The 17,099-nt window shown below is 59.2% G+C and overlaps 5 protein-coding genes across 5 annotated transcripts; 4 read left to right on the top strand and 1 right to left on the bottom strand.

Annotated features, from left to right (window-relative positions):
• Nucleotides 1-2,110: 2,110 nt before the first annotated feature.
• Nucleotides 2,111-4,175, top strand: SLS55_007388 (uncharacterized protein; the record flags this gene model as incomplete). Its single annotated transcript, XM_066778807.1, has 5 exons — nt 2,111-2,476; nt 2,564-2,885; nt 2,942-3,168; nt 3,228-3,439; nt 3,491-4,175. 5 exons carry the CDS (start codon nt 2,111-2,113, stop codon nt 4,173-4,175), a joined length of 1,812 nt encoding a protein of 603 aa, XP_066631244.1.
• A 1,108-nt stretch (nt 4,176-5,283) lies between these two features.
• Nucleotides 5,284-6,502, top strand: SLS55_007387 (uncharacterized protein; the record flags this gene model as incomplete). Its single annotated transcript, XM_066778806.1, has 2 exons — nt 5,284-5,788; nt 5,922-6,502. The coding sequence occupies 2 exons, from the start codon at nt 5,284-5,286 to the stop codon at nt 6,500-6,502; spliced, it is 1,086 nt and encodes a 361-aa protein (XP_066631243.1).
• A 1,917-nt stretch (nt 6,503-8,419) lies between these two features.
• Nucleotides 8,420-10,159, top strand: SLS55_007386 (uncharacterized protein; the record flags this gene model as incomplete). The annotated part of the gene is made up of 2 exons (XM_066778805.1): nt 8,420-8,711; nt 8,769-10,159. The coding sequence occupies 2 exons, from the start codon at nt 8,420-8,422 to the stop codon at nt 10,157-10,159; spliced, it is 1,683 nt and encodes a 560-aa protein (XP_066631242.1).
• Nucleotides 10,160-11,471: 1,312 nt separating this feature from the next.
• SLS55_007385 (uncharacterized protein) lies at nt 11,472-12,827 on the top strand (the record flags this gene model as incomplete). The annotated part of the gene is made up of 1 exon (XM_066778804.1): nt 11,472-12,827. One exon carries the CDS (start codon nt 11,472-11,474, stop codon nt 12,825-12,827), a length of 1,356 nt encoding a protein of 451 aa, XP_066631241.1.
• A 1,123-nt stretch (nt 12,828-13,950) lies between these two features.
• Nucleotides 13,951-14,312, bottom strand: SLS55_007384 (uncharacterized protein; the record flags this gene model as incomplete). The annotated part of the gene is made up of 2 exons (XM_066778803.1): nt 13,951-14,196; nt 14,307-14,312. 2 exons carry the CDS (start codon nt 14,310-14,312, stop codon nt 13,951-13,953), a joined length of 252 nt encoding a protein of 83 aa, XP_066631240.1.
• Nucleotides 14,313-17,099: the final 2,787 nt, after the last annotated feature.

The following is a 17,099-nucleotide window of genomic DNA, read 5'->3' as shown; positions in this document are numbered from 1 at the left end:
GAAAGAATAAAGAGCGTTGAAAGGGGTTTGGTCAAACACTTCACGACACCAGCGCGCTTTTTAAGTAGCTCGCTTCAGTGAAGGAATCGGGTAGCTCGCAATCAGCGGTTAAAAGCCCCTTCGGACGGGCTCTGCATGTTTCCAACGTCTGAGCTCCCCAACGATGTGGCGGCGACGGGGCCGGGTGGTGCCGCTTTGGCGCGGGTGCCGGCCGTAGAATGCTTCCAGGTCACAGTACACAGGCCCGTCTCAGCGTTTCCACGTTGGGAAGGATCTGACGACGGCAGGTACCGCTTGGGAAGTCCATCTCATCGATTGGTGCCCGCGCAGGGCTGATACAAACAGATCCGCGGATAAGGTTGGAGCAGGAGGCCATCAGGGTGACCCTTTGTTGCGACTTGCGTCGTGGTTGCCCAGTATAGCGGGTGCAGAAGCGGTATAGGCCGCAGCAGAAGCTGTGGTGGCACAAAAATGCCCGAGCACGTTTACGTACAGGCCGGGTGATTGAAACATGATCGGAGATAAGTGTGGGGCGCGGCAGGCTAGCGGACCTGACAGACGGGGCGTGAGGGAGGCGAGGTGCGGTGATTTTGTTGCCGAGGCCGGCTTCATGCAGGCGGAAGGATGGGAAAAGGGCGACATGGAGCCGAAGGAGGTGTGGAGTTTCATACGAGGCCGAGAGCAATGTGTTTGCGACACGAGTCACGTGCCAGGCACACGCAAGCACGCCGCACGGCCGCCGGCCGCACCTGCCTCGGCCGATAACGACGGGCAACCCCTGGCCCCCTGCTCTCGCGCGTCGCCAACAAATATCAACGCTGCCATCGCTGCATTCCCCGCAGCGCTCGACTCAGATCCTCCACCTTGGGCCTCATCACCACTGTCGTGGTCCTCCGCGATGCCCGCCCCCCGGCCGCAATCGTCCCCGGTCGCCCGCGTATGTCGCCGGCAACCCGGCACTGTCAAACCTTCCTGCCACGCGCAAACATGACGCTGCCCAACACACGAGCGCGCTGCCGTTTCAGGCCCGTGAGGCGCGCAGGCTGATTGGACGACCGCCTTCTTGCCTTCTAGCCGCCTTCCATGGTGCTTCTAGCTGCAGCAGATGTCACCACGAGGCGCGAATGCCAAACAACGGCTCGGTGCCATGCTCAACGGTGTAGGGCGGTCAGCGCTTCAGAAACATTCTGGATTGCGCCCAGCAGGCGGCGTTTGGCAGCGCCTGGCTCTGGCGGAGGTTCTCGGGCCGCGGAGAGACACAGCCGGACGCGCCGTTGTGGGAGCCGGCCGTTCCTGGCTTGCGCGCTCCATTTTCGCCGGCGCCAGGGTCAGACGACATGCCATCCTGGCCCCCGTTCGGTCCCTCCACCACGCCGTCTATCGGTCGAGTGCAGCCTCATTTTCCTGTGCCTGGATTTAGCGTCCATGACGTCCTGCCCAACCTTGAAACGCTCCCAGCACCGTTAGATCGAGATCCAAAATTGAGCCGCATCCGGCCTGTGCCTGCCAGTGAACAGCCCTATGCCTCCAACCACCCAATCATGGCCCATAGGACCCTTCCCGTTTCCGCGTGCTCGTCATCATGCTGCACTGCGCTTGTCATCATGCTGCACTGTGCTTGACGCCGCTGTCGAGGGTCTCCATGTTCTCGCGCTCCGGATAACGTCCGTTCACCGTGGCAACTCGGTCTTTGTCGATCGCTCGCGCGCTAGATACACGTTTCGCCAACACTTAGCTGCAGTTAGGATCATGGTGTCTGAGTTTTCTGGTGGCTGGCTGTCGTAGAGGCTGGCTGGGTGCCTGTCTGTGAGGAACTATAAATCCTCACTGGACTGGACTGAAGTGAAGCCCTTCACGATACCATTCAGCTACAACTTTCCATCTGTCAACTCTGTTTCTTCCTCGGAAGGCATCGTTATCTCAATATTCTATCCGCCGACAAGGCATCTGGTACGCGAGAGCTACTCGGCCTCAAGCGTCGACGTCACTGACCACACAACAGAGACTTCACCCGGCTTAAGTTCCATAGCACTTTCGGGTCATGGCAACTGCGTCCAGAGACGGCACTGGATACGAACCGTTTCGTGCTACAAAACCCCGCTTCGACGGCATGAATCCTCTCGCAGGCATCCCTGCTGCTTCTTCTCCTGGTGGACATGCCATGGAGCGACCAACTCTCGGCACACCCTCCCCTTCTATCCCACCGCCCAAGACCTCGACTCCGGTCTCACAGTCCCGAACCTCCTTCCAGGCCCCTCCGTATGAGCATGAGCGCGATGCTTCTATGGATAGAAGGTCTCAAGACAGATCCTCTCTTCTGGGCAACAAGCGCAGGTCCAACGTAGGGCCCGGTAGCATGAAGGACTACCCATTCCCAGACTATACCATGGATGCAGAGAGGGAGCCCACTGCTGGCCCTTCGACACTCGAGCGCTCCGGCACACAGACAAACTATGACAACAACGCAATCGGCCGAGTAAGGTCGAATTCAGCATATACCTCTACACTTGCGGCTGAGGCTCACAGGGATACATGGCGCAGCCGTGGAAGCACATCACCAGAGCCGAGCCTTTCCGCTTTCGTCGCTCCAAACGGAAGGCCGCTTTCTATCTTCGACCTCAAGGAGCAAGCCAAGAAGGCGAAGGCAGAGAGCATCGTCAACGGTGTCAGGCCTTCCCCCGCGCCGAAAGACTCCTGGAGGAGCACCTACAACACAGCCGCATACAACTATGGCGACATGGCCGATTATGCTGCAGCCAGATATTTCAATGCTGCGGCTGGGGGTGATGACGGTAACCGACCGCGGGATAGAGACAGTGAGCTCCTGGCGTTAAGGCTGCCATGGACAATGTGGATGAACAGTGATTTCAAGAATCACTTCGTTGGTAAGCCCGGCTCTACAACGGCCATTTTTATAGTCTCACCCGCTAACAATTCTCAGCCGCTGTTGGTGAATGGGCTGGAACGACCATGTTCCTATTCTTCGCCTTTGCTGGCACTCAAGTTGCCAATGCGAAGAGTTTGGCACCCTCCGAGGCGACTACGACCAACGCAACGACTGGCTTCGACCCTGCCGTTATGCTGTACATTTCGCTCGCCTTCGGTTTCTCCCTGATGGTCAACGTCTGGGTCTTCTTCCGTATCTCTGGTGGTCTCTTCAACCCCGCGGTATGTCGAGCACACTCAGCATTGCCACCGTTGAAGCTAGTAGCTAATTCCACTTTCAGGTCACTTTGGCGCTGTTCGCGACGGGCGCCATTGGAGCCTGGCGTTCGGTCTGTCTTTTCATTGCCCAGATCGCTGGCAGCATCACGGCTTCGGCGCTTGTCTTGGCAATTTTCCCGACTACACTCAATGTCCGCACGACGCTAAGTGATGGAACCTCGATCGCTCAAGGCCTGTTCATCGAGGCGTTCATGACAGCTGAGCTTGTCTTCACGTAAGTAAAGCATGGCGAAAGCAAAACTTCTTCATCTAATACATCACGCAGGATTTTGATGTTGGCGAAGGAGAAGCACAAGGCCACCTTCATTGCTCCGGTTGGCATTGGTCTGGCCCTCTTCATTGCGGAACTTTGCGGTGTCTACTACACCGGAGGTTCTCTGAACCCTGCTCGCAGCATTGGACCGTGCATCGTCACCAACACGTGGGACAGTGCGCACTGGATCTACTGGCTTGGGCCCGCGATCGGATGTGCCTTCGCGATTGGATTCTACAAGTTCATCAAGATCCTCGAGTACGAGATGGCCAACCCCGGCCAAGACGGTGACGACGAGAACGACCCGACCAAGAACCCGTACCACGAAGTGCGCGAGAAGCAGCGCGAGATGACGGCCAAGATCCTGTCGGGCCTCAACATCAACACGACGCCGCGCCAGCAGCAGATGGGCGGCGGCGACGGCGACCGCACGCCGCAGATGGGCGACAACGGCTTCTACCTGCCCGACACTCGCATGTCGATGATGGCCGGGGGACGGGCGAATGTCGGCGATTTGGAGAGCGGATTTGGGCCAGGGCCGCTCGGCGTTCCTGGGCCGCGGGGCGACCTGTCGACCATCCCATCGAACGAGATGCAGCAGAGCCCGAGCCCGGGCAACAGAGCAGCAGACTTTGTGGCGTCGCCGCAACGGGCATCGCCTCGGCACTCGTTGCAGGACATTCGGGAGGCGGCGTGAAGCCGGGAGGGGTGAGGGTGTGGTGTGGTTGGCGGGAGGTGGGTGCCAAGGCGGGGGAGACAGATCAGACGGGTTGGTTTTGCAGCGGAATTAGACCCGACCGAAGATCCGGAGCGATCCTGGATCAGCGCAACGTGGGAGTTCAGGGAGCTACGGGCGGAAAGGCGGTGGGTGCAGGCGTGGCCCCTTTCTTCAAGTCACGCCGGGGCGTTGTGATTGGTCATGTGTTGGATGTACTGTACGTTTTCGAGATGAGATATGTAATGCTAGATACGAATGCCACAGCCGGCAGCTTTTGCTCAGCAGCACCAGGATCCTGTCGCCGCCCTACGCTTATTACCCACAAACACGAGGCCAGGTCGCACAGTGGCGATGCTGGAACGGAGTCGGCTGCGCTGACAGGCGCCTGATTTTCCTGGCGGCGCGTCGGTACAGCTGCCCAGACAAGGCTGCGGGCCGATGCGTGCAAGGGGCAAGCGGCGGACTAGAGGCGGAAACTGGGGGAGGACAACGAGCCAGCTCCACCCCAACGGCCACGCGAGATCTCTGTCGGCCATTGCGGCACTGTCCGGCTGCCCGCGCCGCATCACCAGCTGCAGCTCTCGCCGCCCGCCCTCCACTCACCGCGCGCCTTCCGCAAACGCCAGGGAAAAGCAAAAAGAGAAGGAAACAAGTGCCGCCGCCGCTGCCAGCTCCGCTTATAAACGCAAACCCACCGCGGCACACCCGCATTCGCGACACTTGCAGGAACCAGGCCATAACCCTAGCGCAGTCGACTTTTTCGCCTCCACCGCTGTCATCCGTCCCAAAAAGGCTCCGCTACCTCAGCCCGACCTGCAACCGCTCTGCACCCGCTGCACACGCATCCTACCCAGCGACCGGACACCCCCACGACACGCGCTCACCTCTATTCGCGTCCCGGTTGCACAAAGAGACTCGCACACGCCCGCCCCGCCGCTGTTGCCCTGCGCGAGGGCGCACGAACCTTTGGGAAACCCACCGAGTACCGGGAAACGCGCTCGCCTGCCGCTCGCTTCCCAGCAGCAGCAGCCCCTCCTTCCCTTTTCCTCTTTTCCGCCCTCCTCTCCTATTCTTTCCTCTCCCGACCATGTTCAGCTCGTCGCCGGGGGGCGCCCATCGACATGAGACCGACGAGGACGTGGAGGCGGCCGCGGAGCAGGCGCGCACGCAGATCGACGTCGAGTCATGGCACGACGACGACGAGGACAGAGGAGGCTTCGACGACGGGCGGTCGGAGGCGGAGTCGGGCTACTCGTCGGACGACGGCGGGTCGGCGACGACGTCGGTGTCGTCGTCGGTGCGCGACTACGTGTTCGAGAACGGGCGGCGCTACCACCGGTACTGCCAGGGCCGGTACAGCCTGCCGAACGACGAGCAGGAGCAGGACCGCGAGGACATGAAGCACGCGATGACGGTGGCGGTGTGCGGCGACAAGCTGCACTTCGCGCCCATCGGCGAGGCGCCCGGCCGCATCCTGGATCTCGGCACGGGCACGGGCATCTGGTGCGTCGACATGGGCGATGCGTATCCGAGCGCGGAGGTCATCGGCGTGGATCTCAGCCCCATCCAGCCGACCTTCGTGCCGCCGAATGGTAAGAGAACCTTGCCTCTTCGTTTTTGCATTGTAGTTGTCTTGCTGGGCGCCGTGGGCGGCGGGGGAGGAAGAAGGATTGGGGACCTTGGAGGGGGATTCGGTTGCTGACTGAGATTTTGTTTGCGATATAGTGCGCTTCCTGATCGACGACATCGAGAGCGACTGGGTCTATGGCGCGCCGTTCGACCTCATCCACCTGCGCGCAATGGCGCCGGCGATTCGCAACTGGAACAAGTTGCTGGCCGACGCGTATGACTGGCTCAAGCCCGGCGCGTACATCGAGCTGCAGGAGCTCGACTTCTTCCCGCAGAGCGACGACGGCTCCATGCCGGACGACTGGGGATACATGCAGTACACGCGCGCCTGCCGCGAGGGCTTCCTGAAATTCGGCAACGACTTCCACGTCGCGCAGAAGGTCGCCGGGAAGATCCGCGATGCCGGCTTCGTCAACGTCGTCGAGCAGAAGATCAAGGTGCCGTTGGGCTCGTGGGCCAAGAACAAGCTGCTCAGGACCGCCGGCTTGTACATGCAGGCGGCGGTCATTGACGCGTTCAGCATTGCGTCTGCCGGTCCCCTGCAACGTGGGCTTGGCTGGAGCAGGGAAGAAACGGAGGTGTTCATCGCCGGCGCGCGGAAGGCCATCAGGGACCCGAAGGTGCATGCGTACTACACGCTGCATATGGTATACGGCCAGAAGCCGACAACGAGCTGATCCGGCGGATAGCTGGCTCCCAAGTGTGTATTCCACCTCTTCTTGCAACTGATTTGGTCCTCCCTCCTACATTTCCTCACCCTTTTTCGCCACCCCAAGCTTTGCTCATACGACGCCCGTGGGACACGGCAAAACTCGTCCTTTCTGCAGATCATACATAGAGTCAGCATGAGGGGAGATACAGAGCATCATGGTAATGACACTATTCGAGCCAGGAGTTATATTGCTGGGTAATTTTTGAAGCGTCTTCTGCTTTTACAGTTCTCGGGCCGGTTAGTTATTGCTGCTGAACGGACAGGGTTGGATTTTGCTCTTCATCAGCACTTCGGAGCTTTTAGCGGACGGAGATACCACATGGACTTCAAGCGATTTGCTTCTTTATTGCAACGGCCTGGTCTTGAACAAAAAACTGGAGATTTTACATTCTGCGGTCGAACGGAGGGAAGAAGAAGAAGAGACAAAAAGGTAGCAGCAAATGAGAGAAACTTTCCAAAGCAAGAAAGTAAACGGCAAGCATTACGATCGACCTCGACACAAGACCGGGTTTCTTTGGAATCCAATTCTCACCACAGCTTGGCAGCGCTTGAGGAACGCGCTATCTGCGACGATCCTATGGGCAGATGCAGGTCATACGTGGGCACAGGACCCACTCGTCATCAGCCCTACACGCCATTTTTTCCGCCGAGGAACTCGGACCCGGGCTTCTGCTCCGGGAGCGCCCATGGAACGCTTCTTCCTCGTCAGCCTGAGGGACTCGGGTCGCGCAGGCTGAGACGCGCTCTCGGATGCGGTGTGCATCGCCGGGCACATCCGACGGAAGCTACACACGAATACGCTGCGGAAAACACTGCCGCCGCTACAAGCAGGGGATGCCACGTGGCATGAGATGGTCGCAGATGCGGATGTCGGGCAGCGAGGGAGAAAAATCATGAATGTGGTTCAGCGGCCGTAGCAGGGTGTCATCAGCAAGGGTTTTGTGTCTGCGAGAAAGCGCGGAAACCGGATGCACGAGGTGGTGCAGATGCAGTAGGATGGGAAGAGGCGATGGCTGCAGGCATGAAGAGGTAACGTGAACGCGCGCGCGCTTTCCTTGTTCCACGCTCCATCCTTTTTTTCTTTCTCCGTTGCAAGCGGGACTGGAGCTTGTCGACGATTGACAGGCGGAAGGGTCGCGATTCCTTGACTAACGACAAGTCTGCCCTATTCCCCGGTCAAATTTGGGCCGTTAGACGGCACCGGCCCAGGGGCTGCGAGAGGGACGACAGGCGGTCCGGGTCGTCGTATTGGCTACCGCTCGGCCCGGCTGGTGACGGCAGCTCTGGCCCGGAAGAGCGAGCCTGTGAGCCCGACCTGCGCTCCATAGGTCCGCTAGACAGGTACTAAGCTAAAAATACCGAGCACTCTACGCCGGCACAGCCCCTAGCTACCAGGCTAGCAACCCTATGAACCGTTCCTCGACAGTGATGACAGTGGCTCTCAGCCTTAGCCGCCGCCGCCGCCTCCCCCGCTGCTCGCCATGGACATCACCGTCGCACTGCTAACATTCTCGACTCTCGCGCCACAACACGCACGCTGCCAATTGCAGGCATGGCCAAGCCCACGGCCCCAAAGCTTAAGGCAGCCCACCGCTCATCAATCGAAGCAGATCGCCGGCGCAGGGCTGGTTCATTGAGCTTGGCGCACGCCCCCGCCCGCCGAACGAATACGATGCTACACCACAGGGGATCAGCGGCTTAGACGGTCTACTATTCGTACAGAGTGGAACCCCATCTCTCTCGCCCGTTTGACCGTCGTGTGCGCTCTCTATATGAGAGGGCTCGCCTGCTCCCGGATGACTGAAGCTGCACGCCGAGGTCGACCAACCTATTCTCTCGCTTTTTCATATCTGGTTCTCCCAAGTCACTCGTTTTTGCAAACATGAGGTCGCCTACCACGGCCGTCGTTCTCGGCTTCCTGTCGTCCCTCTCCGTCGCCGCCCCCCTGCTCGACGTCGCAGTCAACTCTGCCGACTGGACGAAGCAGGAGTGGGATGCCATCGTCGTCGGTGCCGGCCCTGCCGGTATCATTGTTGCCGACAGGCTCAGCGAGGCCGGCAAGAAGACGCTCCTCCTGGAAGATGGAGGCAAGTCTTATGGCATTGTCGGCGGCACCGAGCGCCCCGACTGGCTGAGCGGCACCAACCTTAGCCGTGTCGACGTTCCGGGTCTCTGTAAGCTTGCATAAACCCCGCAACACGTTTCAAAGCATTCCGGCTAATTCAAATCAGACAAGAGCATCTTCAGCGATGGAGGCGACCTGGTCTGCGGCAGCCGCGTCAACGCCTACGGCGGCTGCACCATTGGCGGCTCGTCCGCCATCAACGCCGGCCTCTACTTCCAACCCCCGGCGTCTGATTGGGACGACTTCCACCCGGATGGCTGGAAGAACGCCGATGTGCAAGCTGCCACGCAGCGGCTGTACCAGCGCCAGGCGTCGGTCGAGCAGTACTCGATGGACGGCAAGTACTACCTGCAGACCGGCTACGAAGCCGCGCGCAAGTGGATTGTCGACGGCGTAGGCTACTCGGACGTCGTCATCAACGACGCCGCCGACCAGAAGTTCCGCGTCTTCGGCCGCCCATCGTACGACTACGCGAACGGCCAGCGCGGCGGCCCCGTCACCACCTACCTGCAGACCGCCCTCGCCCGCGACAACTTCCAGCTGCAGCACGGCGTGCGCGTGCAGCGCGTCGCCCGCACCGGGGCCAAGGCCACCGGCGTCGTGGCCACCGTCGACGGCAACGAGGTCACCATCCCTCTGTCCGACGCCGGCCGCGTCGTGCTCAGCGGCGGCGCCGTGCAGTCGCCCTCGCTGCTCATGTACTCGGGCATCGGCGACGAAGAGACGCTGTCTCGCCTCGCCGAGGGCGGCAAGCTCAACGAGGCGCGGTCCGCGTGGATCAACAACACGGCCGTCGGCGCGCGCCTGTTCGACAACCCCAACACCTTCATCGAGCTGACCGGGCCCGCGCTGTCGTCGTACACGCACAGCTACGCGGCGCCAGTGGCGTCGGACGAGAAGATGTACCTCGACCACCGCTCCGGGCCGTACTCGTTCGCGTCGCAGACCAGCGTCTTCTGGACGTACGTCAACCACACGGACGGCAGCGCGCCCACGGGCGTGCAGGGCACCATCGACAGCGCCGGCTACAGCGACTGGAACGACAACAGGACCATCACGCTCAACGTGTACGGCACGTCGGGTTTGCTGTCCGAGGGCCGCGTTGTGCTGGACGACAAGTTCGTCGCCGGCCCGAGCGACGACGTGTACTACAGCGACGCCACGAACCGCGACGCCGACGACATCGCCACCTTCATCCACGACCTCTTCGCCAAGCTGCCCGCTGGCTTGGAGCCGCTGAACATCAAGCGCAACGCGACCAAGGACGAGATCAGAACGTACATCACGACCCCGTCGGCGTACGCGAAGGGCATGGTCAACCACTGGAGCAGCAGCTGCAGGATCGGCGAGTGTGTGGATGAGAATGCGGTGGTTAAGGGCACGGAGAACGTGCACGTTGTGGACGGTAGCATCGTGGCGCCGCTGACGGTGAACCCGCAGTTTGGCATCATGGTGGCGGCGGAGAGGGCGAGTGAGTTGATCAATGCGCTGTACTAGAGGATGCGTGGGTGAAAAAACCGGTGTGTATAGGTACGCCTTTTATGGCTTTTGTTTTGATGTTTGAGATACCTCATGTTGTTATATGCGCTATCAATATAGACGAAGATTATGGGAAGAGTTCTGATATCCTAAAGGCACTTACTGTACAGTGAAGTGATGCGTGACAGAATAAAGAAGAGATGACGCACTCATCTAGATGGAGGAATTCATCAATTACATCTAGACAAAGACGTCAACTCTCTAAAAAAAAAAAAATATTAAAAGGACGTCTTCTAGCCGTGTGCCGGTGTTGGGCACAACCCCACCTTGGTGACTCCGTCCCTTGCAACTTTTTGCGCCTGCGCTTCCACGCAAGAAATCCAACTTGTGCCATCACCACTTTTGCTATTCACCCACCACCCGCTGAATTTGAGGAACACTCACCAAGAGCTCTTAAATTGCCCAACTTTGCCTTCGACGGGTTTGCGCCGGTATGTTTCGACGGGCTCGACTCGGGATTGCTCGCGGTGAGTGGCCCGATTGCGCAACCCCGCGCATTCAAGTGCGCAAGTGCGCAAATCAGTATTCTGATTGCGACGTTTGAAGTTGCGGGAAGAATGGCTTAGCATTGCCGTGTTGGGCAGCGTGCGTCGGCCGGGGACCAATGGGCTCCGACCAGCCTTCACTCTCCGCAGTTCCGCGTCACCCCACCACGCTTCTTTGTCGTCATCAACACGCTCGTTCCGACACATGCACGACGCAGCCCCTCGTTGCTGCCTTGCGCCACCGAATCCCTTCCGATGCGTGACGCTCTTCGTGGCACCGGCCGGGGGGAGCTGAGCTTCGACTCGCACCAACTTGGCCCGCCATGACCCCACAACAGCCGCCTGCGCTACACTGTCGAGACGCCTTCGTACCTGCCGCACACACGAACTTCCCCGGACTCTAAATTGATGTACACTGGCAGCTTCGCGTACCGGAGCTCTCGGAAGTCGGTAATATATCCGACAGGGGAAGGTGCCTGTCAGCGGGGAGACCAGGATCACCCAACGGCTCGGAGGATTGCTGAGCGCTTGTATGTGCAGGCTACATTTTCAGCACTCTGCATACTGTACACCCTGCGTGCAGCACAGCAGCAGGCGCTAGCCGAAGCGAAGCATGGAGACTGCCGCTGCAGGGGTTTCAACCTTGACGGATGGGCGAAGTTTGGGGGCGAACTGCCTGCTGTTGCTGGCATTGCCTGCCTTGCTCCTTTCTCTCGCTTCTGCTCGTCTTTTCATCTTACTTTCATGTCGTCTCGAATGTGCTGAAAGGAAGGCAAGCATCCAGCATGTTTCCCTCCTTTGACCGTAAACCGCCGGGCTGGAGCTTGTTGGTCGCGCTTCTCTTGCACACTGCGTTGACAGCCAACGCTCAGAAAGAAGCGCCATCTGCCTCCGACTTCATCCGCCGCAGTGAGCATGGCTCCGCTGTCGTGGGTGACTTCCTCTACATCGACGGCGGCAAACTCTCGCAAAACATCAGCGGCGAGCTCGACACCATCGTCCCGCGCGTGCAAAACACCACGCTTTCTATCGACATGCGCGCCTCTTGGACGAACGACTCGGTTGAGATGAACGAGATCGACCGCGGTGACACGCCCATCTTCACCTTCCCCACTCTCTGGCCCTCCGAGAGCTCGTCCTCCTTTTACCTCTGGGCGGGCATGCGCGCGCCGGACAACGCGGTGCCCAACCTCGGCCTATGGAAGTTCACAGCCGACGACTCAAGCAGCGGTTCCTGGGCCAAGGTTGGCCAGAGCAACCTCGCCGCCTTCAACAACCTCACGCGGCCAGTGGGAGGCTACAGCGCGGTGCTGGGCGACGACACGGCCTTCTACGCCGGCGGCTTCCACTCGTCCCAGACCGACCCGGCCGTCGACACGGGCTCCGAGATCCCCGTACCGGGGCTGGTCTCGTACAACTTCACATCCGGCGAGTGGACGAACAGCAGCGCCACCGGCTTCACGACGTACGGCACGCAGATGTGGGGCAAGGCCGCCGCGGTGCCCTTCGGGGACCCGGGCTTGCTCGTCTTCCTCGGCGGCGAGAGCGGCAGCCGCACGGAGCTGTCCAACGCCGCGGGCCAGCTCGACCTTGACACCATCGCCGTGTACGACCCCGCGAACGACACGTGGTACAGCCAGGTCGCGACGGGCGACGTGCCCGGCACGCGCGACGGCTTCTGCCTCGTCGGCGCGCAGGAGACGGGCGCCGCGGGCGCCAACGGCTCCTACGAGCTGTTCCTGTACGGCGGCTGGAACGCGGCCGAGGGCAGCGCAACGTACAACGACACGTACGTCCTCAGCCTGCCCGCCTTCCGCTGGTTCCGCGGCCCGAACGCGACGGCGGCGCGCCTCAACCACGGCTGCCACGCCGTAGGTGCCGGCCGCCGCCAGTTCGTCAGCGTGGGCGGCGCCGACAACAACGTCGACACGGCGGCGCGCTGGACGACGGCGGACCCGTGGAAGCAGGGGCTGGGCGTATTCGACATGACGGAGATGCGGTGGGCGGACGGGTACGATGCGGACGCGGCAGCGTACGAGGTGCCGAGCGTGGTGCGGGAGTGGTATGCGGGCTCGGGTGGGAACGCGGAGCCCGAGTGGAGCTCGGATGCGGTGAAGGCGTTGTTTGCGAATGGTGAGTAGTGCGGTGTGCTTTCTTGTACACTACTGTCGAGGCTTCCTCTCCTTCATCTTCTCCATATCCGTTCCTCCTCCGTTCTAACCAACCGCCCCCCCCCACAGCAACCACACGCACTTCAACCTCGTCCTCCTCCTCCTCCCCCACCTCTTCTTCCTCGAGCACTACCTCATCCTCCTCATCTTCCAACAACCACACCGGCGCCATCGTCGGCGCCGTCGTCGGCACCATCGGCGGCATCGCCCTCATCGTCTCGGTGCTCTTCCTTCGCCGCCGCCATCGCCGTCGCCGTCTCAGCCGCAACGATCCGAACGCCGCTGCCACCAACCAGGAAGCGGGTGGCGGTCAGCCGCACGAGCTGCCGACGGGCCCGGAGAGGCAGGAGTTGCCGGCACAGGAAGTGAAAGAGGTGCAAGGGGATTATCACGGGCCGGCGGGGAAGTTTGGCGGGGCAGTGAAGGCTGCGAATCGAGAGCCGGTGGAGGCGGACGGGACGGAGAGGGAGGTGGCGGAGTTGGAGGGGGGCGGGGTGGCAGCGGCTGAGAAAGATGGAGAGGGGAGGGAGGTGGGGGAAGGTGGTGGGAAGAGGCAGGAGAAGGTAAGGAACGACGACGTACGAGAGGAGTGGAGATGACCAACCAGGCCAGAGCTGGTGGGCGTGGATTATTTGCGATACCCCCATTTGTTTGAATCTCAGTTTCTTCTTTGCGCTGTAATAGCAACCTGATCCGGCCGTTTGTATTTGTATTTGTATCTGTATATTTATATCTATTTCTGTCCCGTCTTTTGGGCATCGTACGCCTCTTGCAGCAATTCTCTGCTTCGGCTGGTGTCCTACGACAGCTACCTCGAGTAGCTTACGTACCTCCCATACGAGTTTCGCGCTCGCCACGTTCCTGACCACTTGTTCCGGAACATGTTTTTGTTCTGGGCATCGTACGCCTCTTGCAGCAATTCTCTGCACCGGGTGGTACCCTGCGACTGCTCCTCGAGCAGCTTACGCATCTTGGACTTAGAGGGTCTGCTCCCTGCTTCCTCCATGAGCGTTTCTTGACGGTTCAACGCAGCGTCGATTTCGGCAAGTTTCTGTGCCGTCAGGTTTACTGCGTGTGTCACCTGGGCCATGGCCTATAAGCCGATCCTGTGCGTTGGCTTTATGTCCTCGGAGATCCCGGCCATTTCGCCAATCTTGACGGTTCGGGTGGGCGTAACTGCTTCTTTCGAGACTTGCTTGAGGTATTCCGCCTCCGACAGCTTACGGATCTCGATCCCCCTGTTTCGCCACAGGCACCAATCCATCTGCACGGTAGTGACCTTCTCCCCAATCGTTCCTTTGATGAGGTAGACGGTATCCTTAGAAATGGTGGAGTGTACCTGCTGGGGGATTAACTGCTGCTTGCTTTACCGCGTCACGGCATGGAGGAACGACATAGCTGCTGAAAGTTTTTGTTGTTTACCCGAATGCTACTTGTCCATCCTGTTACATACATATTTTATCCTCTTATAATTAGTTACTTACAAATTACTCGAGGCTGGAGTTTATCCCGTAGTTCAGGAATAACTCTGAGAAGCCTCTTGACGAAGCCTTCCAGCTGGTCAAGATCTTGGATGACTTCTTTTAAGGTTTTGTTCTCATCAACCTCGTCTTCGAATGGTTTGAAGGAGTTATCGGAGGTGTTTTCGGAAGATTCGTCTTCTTCGTGTTTTTCATCGTATCTCTCTTCTTCGTCTTGTTCTCGTTCATCACCCATAATAACACCGCCGAGATTTAACTTGGAGAGATTGTCAACTAATCCTTCGTTCATGTCGAGGTGAGCGCACTTTCTAAAAAGTGACGCGGCCGGTGAACTTCTTCAATGTTGCTTGAATCAATGTGTTAACATGTAGCGTAGTGGCCTCGTATGCTTCTGCGGCAAGAGGAGGATTTGATTTGAATGCTTTGTGCCATGAAGTTTGTGGTTTGCTGGGTTGGTTGCAACAGGTTTTGACCGTGGCATCATTGTGTGGAGAATCATGGATTAAACTCATCCGTGCTTGCTGTTGTGCACTGGAGATGTGGAGATCGTCCTCGACTCGATTGAACTTAAAGTAAGCCGAAAATCTGTGGCCGCCGAAGAGGTGGTTTGTGGTCATGTAGAATGAAAAGCGGCAGTGACAATACCACAGCCTTCTCTGTACGTACCAGTAAGCATCTTTCTGAATGGTAGTGAACATGACGTTCGATTGTCCTGGTTGCCCAGACCCTACCGTCATAGTGGGTTGCGGAAGAGTTCACCCTTACCCAACGCATCTTAACAGAGAAGTCACGCCCTCAAGTGGGCATTGATCCAACGTCACGGTGTCAACATGCAAGTTTAACTACATAACTTTGAACTTACATCCAGATATCTCAACCCCGTCCGCAAGGCTGGGTAAAAGAAAGCTCCCCCTCAAATCTTCAACAACCTCTTGCGCCGTCCCCCCACCAGAATGCCGGCACCACGCCATTCCGCTCCAGCACCGCACCACACCAGCACCGCCACCAGCACCCTTCCCCCCCCCCCCCCCCCAAAAAAAAAAAAAAAAAACCAAAACAAACTTTCGGACAACCATCCCATCCGTCCCACCTCAGCTCTCCCCACCCCACCACTATCGCACAACCACAACTACAACTACTTCCCACCCCATCCCCGGCCCGGCCCCTCCGCCGAACCCAACAACCAACCAACCAACCCACCCACCCACCTATCCAGTTCCAACAACACGCCAACGTCAAACCGCATCGCGCAGTCGTGCGATCCGAAAAACGTCCCGGTAATTCCAGCTCGCGTCGATGCGCTAGTTTACGCCCGCTGAAACGCGGGGGGCGGGCGGGGGAGCCGAGCCGATCAACGGGGCCAAAAAGAAAAGTAGGTACGTATGGGGCCCCGGCCCGGCCCACGCTACCCTATGTACCTACCTCCCAGCCGCCCCCCTCCCGTGCCGCCTTTCCCCCGGGGTTTTATTTATAGATACATGACGCGCGCGCGCGCGACCCCGCGGGTGTTACTGCCGACAAACCAACCCGAGACTTGCGTTTTTCTCTCGCCAGGAACTCCTGAAATGGCCCAAAGCCGACGACGACGATGGCGACGGGAGCGGGTCCGGCGAATATTGAGGTGGGGTGGGGGGGAACGGCCGGCCGGCCCAACCTCATCTGAGCGGTGCTGCGCACGCGTATATCGCGAATGGGGTAAGGAAGAAGCGAGGGGTTTTCCTCCCGATGCCGTGTTTGTGATTGGTGGTTCGCGTTTCGCTGCGATTGTCCAGCTGAGCTGCGTGTATGTGCGTTTCGATCGGGCGCGGTGCGACGGATGATGGTGGGTTGTTTGTGGGGTTTTCTTCGGAGGAGGAGAGGAGGGTGGGATGTGAAGTGTGTGTATGTGGTGAGCGGCCGCTTAGAGGCTCTGGTGAGATGCTGTAACGCGGAGCTGGTCAGCAGAAATGCGATGGATAAGACAGTGGCTTTCAGGTTGTAAAAGAGAAGTGGCTGGTCGTCAATTCTGTGAAGGGGTGTCTACGGTTCCGCCGCTGTGTGAGAGCTTGAGTGTTGATGAGCGGAGCACTACCGCTGGACTGAAAATTGCGCTTTGGTTGAAATCACGTAGGCGTTTGGATCCTTACGGGAGCGAAGAAACACTCGAGTGCTTCGAAGAGCGCTGGTAAAGGCCATGTCAACATCGTCATCTATACACACGGCATTTGCTGCCGTCTTGGAAATGAACACTGCTCTATTGTCATGCATATCATTCCTGATGTGACATCAAGAGCGAACAGGCTGATTTTGACCCATGGCGATGATAAAGTGGAAGACTCAGTATGGTAGTGTATGGTTCAAAGGGCGAGCAAGTCGTGAGTCAATGGACACTTCACTTGTAGTGTGACATCACAACAAATAAGGCATCCGCGATCCTGCGCAGAACCGAACCCAACAACAATAAGAACAAATTCGAAACGGCTCAACGGATAGCCGCCTGCCGCTGGCCGCATGCAGGCTCCATGTAAACACACGTTGACGCGCTGCTGTGTTGGCGTGTTTACCTGCATTGCCCAGGGCGGGGTCGCGCTACCAACCAACCACACGATCAACGGCATTTCCGCCGCCTCCAAGCGCTGCGACGCTCTGCCCGTCGCGTGAACACCAACACTTTTCTCACCATCATGCAAACCTCGTCTCATGGCTTGAGTCATTTGGCCCTCATCATCAGCCGCCGCCGCCGCCGCCGCCGCCGCCGCCGCCGCCGTCGCCCCGTTTCTAC

Source organism: Diplodia seriata, assembly GCF_021436955.1.
Source record: "Diplodia seriata strain FDS-637 chromosome Unknown scaffold_7, whole genome shotgun sequence".
In the NCBI taxonomy this organism is placed as follows: Eukaryota; Fungi; Ascomycota; class Dothideomycetes; order Botryosphaeriales; family Botryosphaeriaceae; genus Diplodia; species Diplodia seriata.
The sequence above is the reverse complement of the archived record's forward strand: the minus strand, read 5'-3'. Positions and strand labels throughout refer to the sequence as shown.